Source organism: Ovis aries, chromosome 15 (genome assembly GCF_016772045.2).
Source record: "Ovis aries strain OAR_USU_Benz2616 breed Rambouillet chromosome 15, ARS-UI_Ramb_v3.0, whole genome shotgun sequence".
Classification (NCBI taxonomy): domain Eukaryota; kingdom Metazoa; phylum Chordata; class Mammalia; order Artiodactyla; family Bovidae; genus Ovis; species Ovis aries.
The window spans coordinates 40305628-40318171 of NC_056068.1; the positions used below are offsets into that span (position 1 = coordinate 40305628).

Here is a 12544-nt window from a genome sequence, read left to right on the forward strand (position 1 = left end):
AATACAAATTCATTCTTCTTTGAAAGAGCAGTCACCTTTTACAAAGCAAATTTCTTAATGAAGTCATGTGTATGAAACTATAAAGCACTATGCAAATGCTGGATGTAACAGTAATGAAATCATTGTGATTGTTACAGGGGTGGCAGTGGTCCCGACCATGTTGCCACCGACTGCTCTTCACTCAGTGACCCCCTTCAAGGCCACCCAGCCCAGACTCCAGGATTCAGAGGGTGTCCATCACAATACCCACTCAACCAAGCCAAAGAAATCCAAGTAGGCAACATCCCACTGTGGCTCCCTTTTCCATCAGGGCGCTTCTTATCACTCTCCTGCACTATTGGGAGTGCCTATGGCAAGAACCTCCATGGACGAGAACTTGCCTGTAACACTGTCAATGCAATGCACACATCCTAGGACGCTGAAATTCTCACAATGTATCCCATAGACAAACTTTCATGTGCATACAAAGTACATATGAGGAAGTGTACTGAAGCACTGTTTAAGATGGCAACAGACTGGAAACAACCTAAGCAGTTAAGCAAACTGTGATGGGGCCATAAAATGGGAAGCCACAAAAAGCCATGAAAGTAATAAAAGGGTTCGATTCCCCAGGTACTGATATAAAACAGTCTCTGAGATATGGGGGGGTTTTTTTAGTGAAAAAAAAAAAAAAGGTACACAACAAATATATTTTTTAAAAACTTCCCATTAAACAAGGAGAAGGGGGATGCACACACACACAAATGGAGACTTTCAGGAAGGGCACATGGGAAATGGCATACTGGTTGCCTCTAGGGAAAAGACCTGGGGGCCTGGGCAAAGGCATTTCCTTTCCCAGTATATTTTCTTGTCTTGTCCTGCTTGAATTAATTTTTTACCATGAGCATGTTTTTAAAAATTTAATTAATTTTTGTCTGCACTCAGTCTTTGTTGCTGCAAGCAGGCTTTCTCTAGTTGCAGCAAGTAGGGGGTACTCTCTAGTTGAGCTGCCTGGGCTCCTTCTCATGATGGCTTCTTATTGCAGAGCATGCAACAGGGGAAGGTGCTCATGGGCTCAGTAGTTCAGGTGCACACGCTTAGTTGCTCTATGACATCCTCCTGGACCAAGGATCGAACCTGTGTCCCCTGCCCAGGCAGGAGGATTCTTCACCACTGGACCACCAGGGAAGTCCTGCATTTCTTTTTAAATTAAAGACAATGAATTAGATGGTTCTTAAATAGACAAAGAACACTTTAATTATAAATGTATTAGTAAAATGAACTGCAGTGAACCCAGACTAACCACTTCCTATGAAGACAGCCAGAAGAGAATTTTTCATCTCAGTTTAATATTGTCGGGATAATTGACTTCCTCAATCTCACGTAGCATGTTCAATGCACGCACTCAGGCAAACTCCACACACTTCGTGAGGTGCACTTCATGCGCGTCACACTTCGTGGTGACAAATGTAGTGATTCATAGAACTCGACTGGCAATCGAGGCTTGCAGACGTGCCTACTTGGGCAGCGCCATAGTCCACTGGCAGGTAAGTGGACAGATACAGAGTTTATGGAAGCTTTTTGTTTAGCTAGCACTTTCCTGGTGGCTCAGTCAGTGAAGAATATGCCTGCAATGCGGGAGACCTAGGTTTGATCCCTGGGTTGGGAAGGTCCCCTGGAAGAGGGCATGGCAACCCACTCCAGTATTCTTGCCTGGAGAATCCCCATCGACAGAGGAGCCTGGAAGGCTACCATCCATGGTGTCGCAAAGAGTCAGACATGCCTGAGCGATTAAGCACAGCACACATAGCACAGGAGGTCACAGTGCAGGGACCATCCTCTGCTCTGTCAGTTATGCCTGCAACTGCCTGTATTAGGCAAAGCGGTGCTGGACATTCCCAGTCGATACAGCGGAGCCAGGATTTGAGGGTCCTGGTGGGTGATTTCAGAAGTGCGGAATGTCAGATAGGCTTATCTAGGCTGCAAGACAGCGGCCTTCCCTCCGAGCTCCACCTCTCCTTCCCCCACTCCCTGCTCCTACTGTGCTCTGCTCAGGCAGCTAGGGAACCACGCTGTAATGAGCTGGGCTGCAAGCATTACCCAGGCCGGGGTTACCCACCCCCGGGGAGGCAGTGCAGACACAAAGACGGACAAAGGTCATGTTCAAGAGCAGAAGGCATGGTGTGACCCAAAATACGGACATTTCCTTCTCATGGGATAATCCAAAAGTTTTCATTATATAGGCTGGCCCTGTGGCTGCTGGTGATAGAAGCCTGAGTCATTTCCTGCAAACGTGTTTTTATGGCAGTGATGTACAAATGCCTTCTGGTCTGAACTGGTTACCTGTGATTACCAAGCCACCCCCTGGAAGGAGAGAGCAGGAACCCTGGATTGGGATCAGGGACACATCCTCAATGATCCTCCAGGTCCTCTGTCTGAGCCTGGCCCCAGGAGGCCTTCTGGTCTCCTGTCGTTCATCCATCCTGCTCTCATGCTCTCCCCTTCCTCTTCCCTCTCCCCATGGGCATCTTCATTCCCATTACATGAGCAATCCACTCTTCCCAGAATATGTTTCTCTGCCTTATGTTCCCTTGAGCTCTTCCTTCAATAAAGCCAGACAAACTCCTACTCATCTGTCAAACCCCAAATCATTTCTCTTCTTCCAGGAAGCATTCCCAGACTACTCCAATCACTTGCTCTTCTACAGTCCTGCAAAACAGTGTACACAACTCTCTCATATCACTTAGGATATTAATAATATTATTAATGGCTAAACACTAGCTGATCACTTACCAGGTACTAGGCAGAGTTCTAAACACTTTTCAAAGATTACCTTATTCAATATTCACAAAAATTCCATGAAGGAAGAAGCATCATTGTCCGCATTTCACAGAGGCTGCTATTGAGAATAAGGAATTAGGTTAAGTTGCCCAAAGACAAAGAGCTCTAAAGTGACTGACTGGTGCCTAGATAAGTACCTGGCACATAGCAGCTGCTTAATAATCATTTACCTTAAAAATGATTAAATAAGTGAGTAAATACAGAAGTGGTGACATTTCTGTCCCCTCTATAGAAAGCTCAAGTGAGAATCATTTCTTACTACTCTTCCAAACCATCTCCTCTGTCAAATACCTACTAAGGTGTAGGGTCTAGGAAATACCTAACGAATGAATAAACAAAACACTATACGAGCGATCCAATAAATAGAATCCAAACCCTGGCAATGCCACCCACTAGCTTCAGCCAAACAGCTTCAGCTTCCTGGGCCTCCTGGTTTGTCATCTGTCAAATTCAGAGATTGTATACAACATTCTTTCAACTTCCTTCTAGCATTAAAAGTACATATAAAATAAACGACCAGACTCAATGACTTTGTGGTAATAGTAATTCCCAGGCCAAATTATGTATTTTGCTTTCTTGGGAGCTGTCTTCCCTAGGAAGAGCACAATCAGATGTGGCATTTGATCTGGGTACTACCCTAATTCACAGCCAAAATCAGCCCTGAAAGAGTTTCTTGGGCCTGCTCCTTGGTTCGCTCATTTCTTATCCAAACAGATCACACCCAGGGGAAGAATTACTAAGTGCTTGGCTAAACCCTCATAAATAATAATCAATAATGAACAATAACCCCAAGTTAGATTATGCAACTGGCACCTAAGCTACTGCTCCATGGACCCTACAGGTCCTCCCTATCCCCTGCATATGAACCAGAGGCCATCTTCTCCAAACAGACCCTGGTCCCCAGTCTTCCCATGCCATCACCACTAGTGCCTGCATGGGCACACACACACACACACTCCTGCTGGCACGAAGAGCTTACAGCACCTGGTAGGGGCTGATTAATGCTCGTGAATCACCGAGGCCTAGATCCACTCCATATGGTGCTGAGACACAGCCACATCAGGGCAAAGGTGGAGTTCTGGCTGCAGTTCATTCATTCCCAGTCTACCTGTGACTAAGCAGGAGCTTGGCTATATGCCTGGTACCTGACACATCTGTGTTACATGGCTTAGCATTAATGATGAACCACAAGCATGCTAATGCCCATCACTCATTGTTTTGTTAATGCTCAGCATCAGCTACTACACCAAGGGATAATCCTAAGTGAGATGTGTGAGCAAGACAGTGTCTGTTCATGTTGGAAGAGAGGGAAGACCATGTTCTGTGTTCTGCTTGACTCACAACCAGGAGACCCAGGCTCTTAGAGTGAACATTACCCATCATTACCATTACCCACGTGAATCCAACGTGAAGAGGTCTGGACCATACATACCTAGGATGCAAACAAGCAGTTGCTCATCACGAGGAGGACACCTAGTGTTTGTCTATCTCCCACCCCCATCCCTGGGGACCTGTTCCTCCCCTCATGTGAATCATGTGATGCTTAAAAGGGCTGCCAGAGACAGCGGTCAGCTCCCTTGGTTTTGGCCTCAATAACTGGCCCCAAAGTGAGCTAACTGAAATCCTTGCCTGAGATTTCCCATATTGAGCAGGAAGACAAAGGTCTTTTGAGTCACAGAGCTATCAAGAGCCTGGTGGGCTTCCATCTATGGGGTCGTACAGAGTCAGACATGACTAAAGCGACTTAGCAGCAGCAGCAGCAACACAGAGAAAACATGTTTGCAGGAGGGAAGAATGGAGCCAAGACAGAGCAAAATATTTAAGAGATATTTAGATGGAAGAAGAGAGGGTGGGAAAGACTTTGAGTGTCTGGACCATCCTGTTCATGTGAGTTAATCATTTCCCTGTTTTGTTTAGGTTAGTTTGAGTTTCTGAAATGTGCGAATAAATTCGCCTAAGAGTCACAGCCATTTTTCTTTATTTCCACAGCCCAGTAATTGATTTTAAATTTGAGTAATTTCAAATTTCGCAAACAAAACTGAAGAACAGCCATATTTTGTTTGAATTCTTTTTTTCTGTACACTGAGTGCGGTTTCCAATAGGTCGTCTACAATTCAGGAAACAGGTAGTTTTTATGAGATGGGCCACCACATTTGATGTCTTTGTTCCTCCTCCTGAGAAAGGTGTAAAAATTCCTGCACAAGAACCACTCTTACTCAGCACCACTAGGGAAAGACATGAGTCCTTTCCCTTTGTTTTAATATCTTAGACATCACTGATGACCTGCCAACCACCAGATGTACAGACTCCTCCACTTCAAGCCATCAAAGCTTGTAAAACAGGGGCTGGCCAGGCAAGCTAGGCAACCAGCCAGTGGTTTTTGGAAGGACATCTTCCTGGTGGTCACCCCTTCATTCCATCCCTCTGCTGGCTGACTCCCTCTGAAGGTCTGTCCTCCAATCCCCGAGAGTCCCCAATAGCTAGGAACTGTTGGGTATATGGGGTGATGCATTTTTTGATACAGTGAGCTCTGAAAATTTTCCTTGAGAAAACATATTGCACTCTAGCCACCTAACTTCCATAGGACCTTTGAAAAAGGAAACCACTATATATGGTTACTGAAAAGGGTGATGCTTTGTAAGTTAAAAGCTTCCCACTCCTAGAACTCTGAAGAGCTGCTCAGTGAGCCAGGAACCATGAAGCTACAACAGCTAGAAAGGAGGTGCTGGGCGGGGATGGCACTTAGGATCCTGGTCCCCCCTCTTCTTTCTTTAAAGCTTTCCTCTTCTTGGGTCAGGCTGGAGCTTAGCAGGTTACGGTCAAGCCCTTCCTGGATGGCTAGTATGCTCTGGGCTAAAACGACTCCTGCTTTGCCTGACGAAATGCCCTCCTATGCCCTGTACAATCTGTGTGTCCCAGGCTCAGAGGAGCTTGGCAGCTGTCTTCCCCAGGGCAAGGGAAAGTGGCTGTATCCCACGGTGGACTCAACAGCTCCGCATCACCAAAACAAAAACACAACAGTTCTGATCTCTATGGAGAGTTCAATCCTCTTGTCTAGGATTGGCACCAACTAGAATTCCAAGGGCTCTGGCTGAGCTACCTCCTGTGAGGTCTAAATACAGCATGCTTGCTTTTAACCTAAACATACAGCCTGGACCAGTGCCCAGGGCTGACAGCCCCCAGGGAAGTCTTGACTTCTGGCTGCGCATTCAGAGATGGGTGATTCAGAGCTATCAGAGACATGAAGTGCTAGGCACAGGTTCTCCGATGTCACCAACGTGTGATCCTGAGCAGAGGAAGGGGATGAGGTGGTGGAGAATGCAGAGATGTGAAGAGGAAGAGAAAGAGAGGGAGGAAACAGTAATAAACACCAAAGACCTATTTCTTAGCCAATTCAAGTCAGGGGATCTTTCTCAAATGTTTGTTCCCAAAAGGAGCACAAATGTCTCTCCAGGGACTTCAGGGCATAGGCCCTAAAATCAGAGAGACTGAGATTGCCTTTTTGTTGTGTGGCCTTAAGTGAGACTGACTTTGCAGGTTCCATATCTCTTAAGTGACCCAAAGGACTATCGTACTGTTCAATGAGACCTCATATAGAACGGGCCTGGCCCAGAGAAGCTACTTGGTAAATAATGGCTCCTAGAAGTAATGGTAGTAGTAATAGCGGAAACAGGATAACATCAAGGTTGCCTTTGGTGAGCGGACTATTTCCTGCCATATCAATAAACAAGGATGTGAAAAGTCATCCTCAACTGTAGCCCTCCAATGCCAGCTGATGAGCCTTAAGGGCACTCAGAAAGGAGAAGAATACCTGCCATCTAGCAGCTACAGGACTGCAGCCACTCCCTACAGTGAGCCCTGAGGAACTCAGGACATAAAAACAGGACCCTGTCCCCAGATAGCTGAGGTGCGTATCAAAGGAATGATTTCTGTGAGCCCAGACTCTTGCATCTTCCCATGCAAAGAAAAGCACTGATTTCCTTAACTTGGGGTATCTGGCTTTATTTAGCTATATAATCTTGATGTTCAGACTATCTGCCCTTTGTTGCAAAACTTCCATATAATCTGGCTCCTCTCCTCACCTCCTTGGAGCAATTCTCTCCTACTTGAGATGCTGTCTCCTGAAAAATCCTAAAAGTCCCTACCAAATAAAGCATAGCTCTCAGCCTTTAGGTTATGAATAGTTTTCAAGATGACAACTTTATATTCTGTGACTCAGAGAGCGCATAAGAAGAATTGCTGAGACCACTACAATAGGATAGAAGCCTCCGACCAAGATAAGCTGTGCATATACAGACAAAGGTAACCTTCAGCTGAGTCAAACAATAAAACACAACCACATTCGCTAAGAACCTTACAATGGCAAAATGGTAACAGCTTCCTAACCTCTCAACAAACCACCCCACATGCCCCACAGGGTAAGAAGCATCTATGCAGGGGTTCCCTTACCTTTGTGTTCATACAAGATTTTCCTCGCTTATACTCTTTGTGGGACCCACGCTTGTCAAGTTTGTACCACAGGGCCTTGGCCTTCCAGGTGGTCACTTTGGACTTGAGCTTGGAATAAAAGTTTCTGTGGTCCAGAGGGTCTAGGTCCAGGTGTCGGGTGAGGATGTTGAAGGCCTGAAGGGTACCTTTGCATGTGGAAGCTTGGACAAAGTTCTCGAATATCTGCCCAGCCTGGGTCTGCTTCTCATCCTCATTTTCCCCCATGTTTCAGGAGCCACGCAGAGCAGCGATGTGGAGAGGATGGAGGAGAACACCATGAAGTACCTGGAGAAATGTCACACCTGCAAAGGTAGATGGAGGCAGAGGTGAGCTCCGTGGACGAGGGTAGGCTGGCGAGAGGGTGCAGAGAGCTAAAAATACAATTCCTCTAAGATACTAACATACTAAACATAAGACCCACCATACATACTCTACAGGAGAGGTGTAATCATACCATCTAACCTGGAAATGCTGCCTTGCTGGCAATCTCTCTCCCCAACACTCCACGCCCCTGGCTGTCTGCAGAGAAATACAGATTGCCAAAGACATACCCTGGCTGATGTCAACATTATCTGGGCAATCTTGCCATAAGCCAGATGGTTCTGGAAGGTAGGAACTAGCAAAAGGAAAACAAACCAACCCAGAAACCCAGATTTCACACTGTTGAAAACCTGTAATTTTTGGTACCATAAACTGATTGACTAATATTAATATAACCTAACCACATGACATGAATGCACAGTTCCCAAAAAGTAAAGCTCTCTAGATTTCATGACCACCATCCCACCTATCTTTCAACATCACACTTTTACATCTTCCTTCGTTAGTTATCAGAGGGTGACTTCTCTTTATACAGACAACAAATGGCAACTTCTCAAATCTGCTGGAAGGACAGCATCCACTTCAGTGAGACATACAGAAAGACAGAGAGACATGTGGGTCTCCTCCTGATGCACAAAACGAGTCTGTGCTTTGTAAGCCCAAGCTGGGAGCCATTTGGAACAAGTGCTAAAGGAAAGAAAAATCTGATGGAGGCTCATTCACATCACAAAAATAGCTTGCCGGGGTTTTGGCCATCATCCTTTCTTCTCTGCACCACTCTAACCTCAGGCATTTTCTTAGGAAAGTCATTTAAGTTTCAAAGGAACAAAAATAAATTAGACTGATTTTCCAACGCACTAGCTATTTTTCCAGAATCCAAAGCCGGTGCAAGAAAATGAGCATGGAGGAGCTGGGGCTGGCCCTGCTGTCAGGAGGGCTTGAGGGAGTCTGTAAACAGAGGACAGAGCATACCAAGCTGCCCCAGACAGAAGCCTGGCAGGAGGAGGTCAGCAAACAGAGACAAGCCCTCCGGCTGGGTAGCTTCCCACTCTGCAGACGGAAACGCCATTGTGGGTGCGCTTGAATTGCGGGCTGGCCTTATAAAACTGAAAGCAGAGGTTGGTGTTTATCTTCTTCCTAATCCTTTACTCATTCATTAAGCAATAACTACTGACTCTGATGCTGGGAGGGATTGAGGGCAGGAGGAGAAGGGGACAACAGAGGATGAGATGGCTGGATGGCATCACTGACTCGATAGACGTGGGTCTGAGTGAACTCCGGGAGTTGGTGATGGACAGGGAGGCCTGGCGTGCTGCGCTTTGTGAGGTCGCAAAGAGCTAGACACAACTGAGCCACTGAACTGACTGACTGACTGACCGGTGCCTTAGCAAGGGCCACACATCACCCTAGATGCTAGAGGAGGATACAGAGACAGGGCCTAGCGAGGAAGGCAGACCCATAAATAGTTGATTACAAGACAACAGGCCAGCGCTTGTAAAACTGAACACAGTACACGGAAGCCCAGAGAAGATGTTCAATAGAGCCTGGACAAGCCCAGAGGAGCCACAACAGGGAAATGCCTAAATGCCGTGATTTTAGGAATGAGGTGGGTTTTGCCAGACAACTTGGGAACGGACCATACAAAGGCACGGATCTGGACCAGCATGGCAGCAGAATGACAGCAAGTTCAAGGCACTGGGAATTCAGGACTCGTGACAAGGTGTCTGGGGCAGACTGTAGAGGAGACCTGGCTTCTCCAGTGGGCTGTGGGTACAGGAGACAGAGCAGCGGGGTGAGATAAGTCTTTGGGAAAATGAGATGGCAGGGGTGGACTGGAGAAGGAGGCAGCTGAGGACTGCCCAGGCACAATGAGGAAAGAAACTGGCAGGGCAGGGGGAAGGAAAGCACACACATGTAGGTTATGCACAGCCTGGCTGGGCGCCACCTGTGAGGCGCCCCTCGCTGGGGGCAGACAAGCTCTCCAGACACCCAGATCCTGATGGGTGAAGTGGCTTGGGCTACAGCATAGGACACCTCCCTCCTGTCCCTCTTTCTCCAAGAGCTTCCAACAGGCCAGGCACCAGACTCAGCAGAAGGGAGAATAGTACATTCCCTGCTTCAGACCCAGCCAAACTCTACTCTGCAGCCAGGCCTCTGTCCTCTGGTCCCCTCAACTCAACAAATTCAACCAACTTCAAAAGCTGGCTTTGTGCTCTACCCGGGACTGAGAAGACATAGATTCCCTCCCACGTGGATCAGTCAGAACCTTTAGTGTCTGCACTGCTCACATTGGTATCATTCACATAAACTTTGCCTCCGCCTGTGTTTCAACTTTTCCCCTGTGTAGGACCCACCACCCAGAGAGCATAAACAGAGAACAAGACTTATCTGCTTTTCGGAGCATATTAACATCCTCAGTCTTTATCTATCTTTGGAATCACTTCTATGCCAGGGATTGAAGAAGGGCTGGAGTAGCTAATTGACAGCTGCAAAGCTACTTGAATTCCACCGGAATCCTGTAGTATGGGGTGGGCAGGTGGTGCAGAGGAAAACCACAGGCTTTGGGGCTCTTAAAGCCATGTCCAAAGCTCAGCTTGGCCCCTCGCTGCCCACCTGGCCTCACATAAGCCACATAAACTCTGAGCCCCAGCTGTTTCTTTTGTATGAGAGCCTGCAGAGCTGCTGTGGAGGGTGAGATACAGGAGTGATGGCAGAGCCTGGCCCAAGGAGGCACTGGGTAGATGTGAAGATATATGCTGAAGCCATCACCTGCAGCTGATCTGAATCTGGGGAATGCCCCAGGTTGAAAGAAAAAGCTTTGAAAATCAGTTCTAGTCACCAACTCTTCCTTGTCTAAAATGGTGAGCTGTTCTGAGTTATCAAGCTAGACCCAACTCCCAGAGAATAATTTATAAACTGGAAGAACCTGCCTCCTCCCAATGCCAGCTGCCTCCTCTCCTCCCCCAAAAGAAAAATGAACAACTTAATTTTACAGCTCCAAGGGAAAGAGCCAGAGTGGTATTGAGGGCTGTGGGTGGGCATGAGAGCTGTAGGAACTAGCTCCTATCTGGAGGGAGATACGAGGAGGTGAAGGGAGATGAATGGACAGGAGGAGATAAGCCCTGCCTGGGGCTGTGCCCCCGCAGCCCGTGCCAGCCTCAGCCCTGCCGCCCTGCATCTAAAGAGTCTGGTCTCAGCCTTTAAAATCATTTTCTAGTTTAAGTCAGACACCTTAGGAATGACTGACAGCCCCTAGGAGTAGGTCTTCTCACAGAAGAGCATCTGGATATATGGAGTCTGGCAAACCCAGGCGTGGGTCTGGTCTCAGGCACTCACTAGCCACGGGACCCTTGGAAGGTTATCTAGCCTCTCAGCCTGCTTTCTCATCTGCTCAATGGGGATACTGATACTCGAGTCATAGGGTGGTAAGGAATAAACTCAATCATGTGTGATGTATTTAGCACCTGTGACTCCCTGATGACCAGCACTCATTACTATTCATCAAATGACTCAAACACCATCAGACCAAAATGAAGAGAATATAATTGAAGACTACTAGTACTAGCTTCTCGGAGAGGGCAGTGGCACCCCACTCCAGTACTCTCACCTGGAAAATTCCATGGGTGGAGGAGCCTGGTAGGCTGCAGTCCATGGGGTCACGAAGAGTCAGACACTACCGAGTGACTTCCCTTTCACTTTTCACTTTCATGCATTGGAGAAGGAAATGTCAACCCACTCCAGTGTTCTTGCCTGGAGAATCCCAGGGACGGGGGAGCCTGGTGGGCTGCCGTCTATGGGGTGGCACAGAATCGGACACAACTGAAGTGACTTAGCAGCGGCGGCAGCAGCAGTACTAGCTTCCCAAGTCAAACAATTATATACACTTTACAATTAGAGGCCATGGGCTTTCAATTCAAAAGATCTGGTTTCAAATCCACTTCCTAGCTGTGTAGCCTTGGACAACTAACTCCATTTCTGAGTTTTAAGTTCCCATATGAAATGTGGGGAACCTCACATCAAGAAGTTTGGATGATGAACTGAAAGCATCCATGGTACAAGGTAGTTTTGTGAATGAACTAGAGAGGCTGATTTAGAAGGACTCCCATAAGTTTGAGTCTGAGTTTCCAGAAACTGGAGGGTAGTATTTTGCTGGATACCCTTCTCTTTCCGCCAAAGAAGAAAGTCAGGATTAGTTAAGCCAGAGGATCCTGGATAATAGCCGTTGTTAGCCTTCCTTGTCAATCACTACCCAGTTGTTGCCTTTGGAGTTTGGTATGAAATATAAATAAATGAACTACTCAGAAATATGAAAGGTTTCTGCATTTTCTGGGAAGAAACAAGACATGATGCTTTAGTTTCTAAGAATAGCCTTGAAGCAATTTGGTCTTTGCCAATGAGTCCCTTATTTGTGGTTCTGCCTATGTGACTTCATGAGTCACAAAGCAAGTCCCTCTCCCTGACTCTGGCTGTTACAAATTAAAGCTCAGAGTCTCAGATTGCCAGCACTGGTAATGGGCTCTTGGACCCATAACATCTGGGATACAAGTTCAAGGTTTATGTAGAGGCCCTGAGTAGTCCTCAAAATAAGAGACGAGCTCCTGGCCTGACAATTACCAGTACACTCTTGTGCGGGACTTCCACACCTCTGTTGTCCCTTGGCCTCATCACCTGTGAAATGGCATCAAAGAGTGTGACCAGGCAGTGCATAAAAGATGGGACCTCACTGGTGGTCCAGTGGCTAAGACTGCAAGCTCCCAATACAGGTGGCCCAAGTTCAGTCCCTTGTCAGGGAACTAGATTCCACATGCTGTAACTAAGAGTTCGCATGTCACAACTAAAGAACCCTCATGGTGTAACTAAGACATGGCCCAGACAAACAAATAAATAAAAGAGAGAGTTCTAGAAAAACTGAAGG

The 12544-nt window shown here is 47.0% G+C and overlaps 1 protein-coding gene across 23 annotated transcripts in view; it reads right to left on the reverse strand.

Moving 5' to 3' along the window:
- MICAL2 (microtubule associated monooxygenase, calponin and LIM domain containing 2) overlaps positions 1 to 12544 on the reverse strand; it is a 240883-nt gene that overhangs the window by 179730 nt on the left and 48609 nt on the right. For all 23 annotated transcript variants that reach the window (XM_060399889.1, XM_042233046.2, XM_042233047.2 and 20 more), the window contains one exon: positions 7270 to 7610. In XM_060399889.1, coding sequence (XP_060255872.1) covers positions 7270 to 7533 — 264 coding nt within the window. In that variant the 5' untranslated portion in view covers positions 7534 to 7610. The remainder of the gene's footprint in view (positions 1 to 7269; positions 7611 to 12544) is intronic.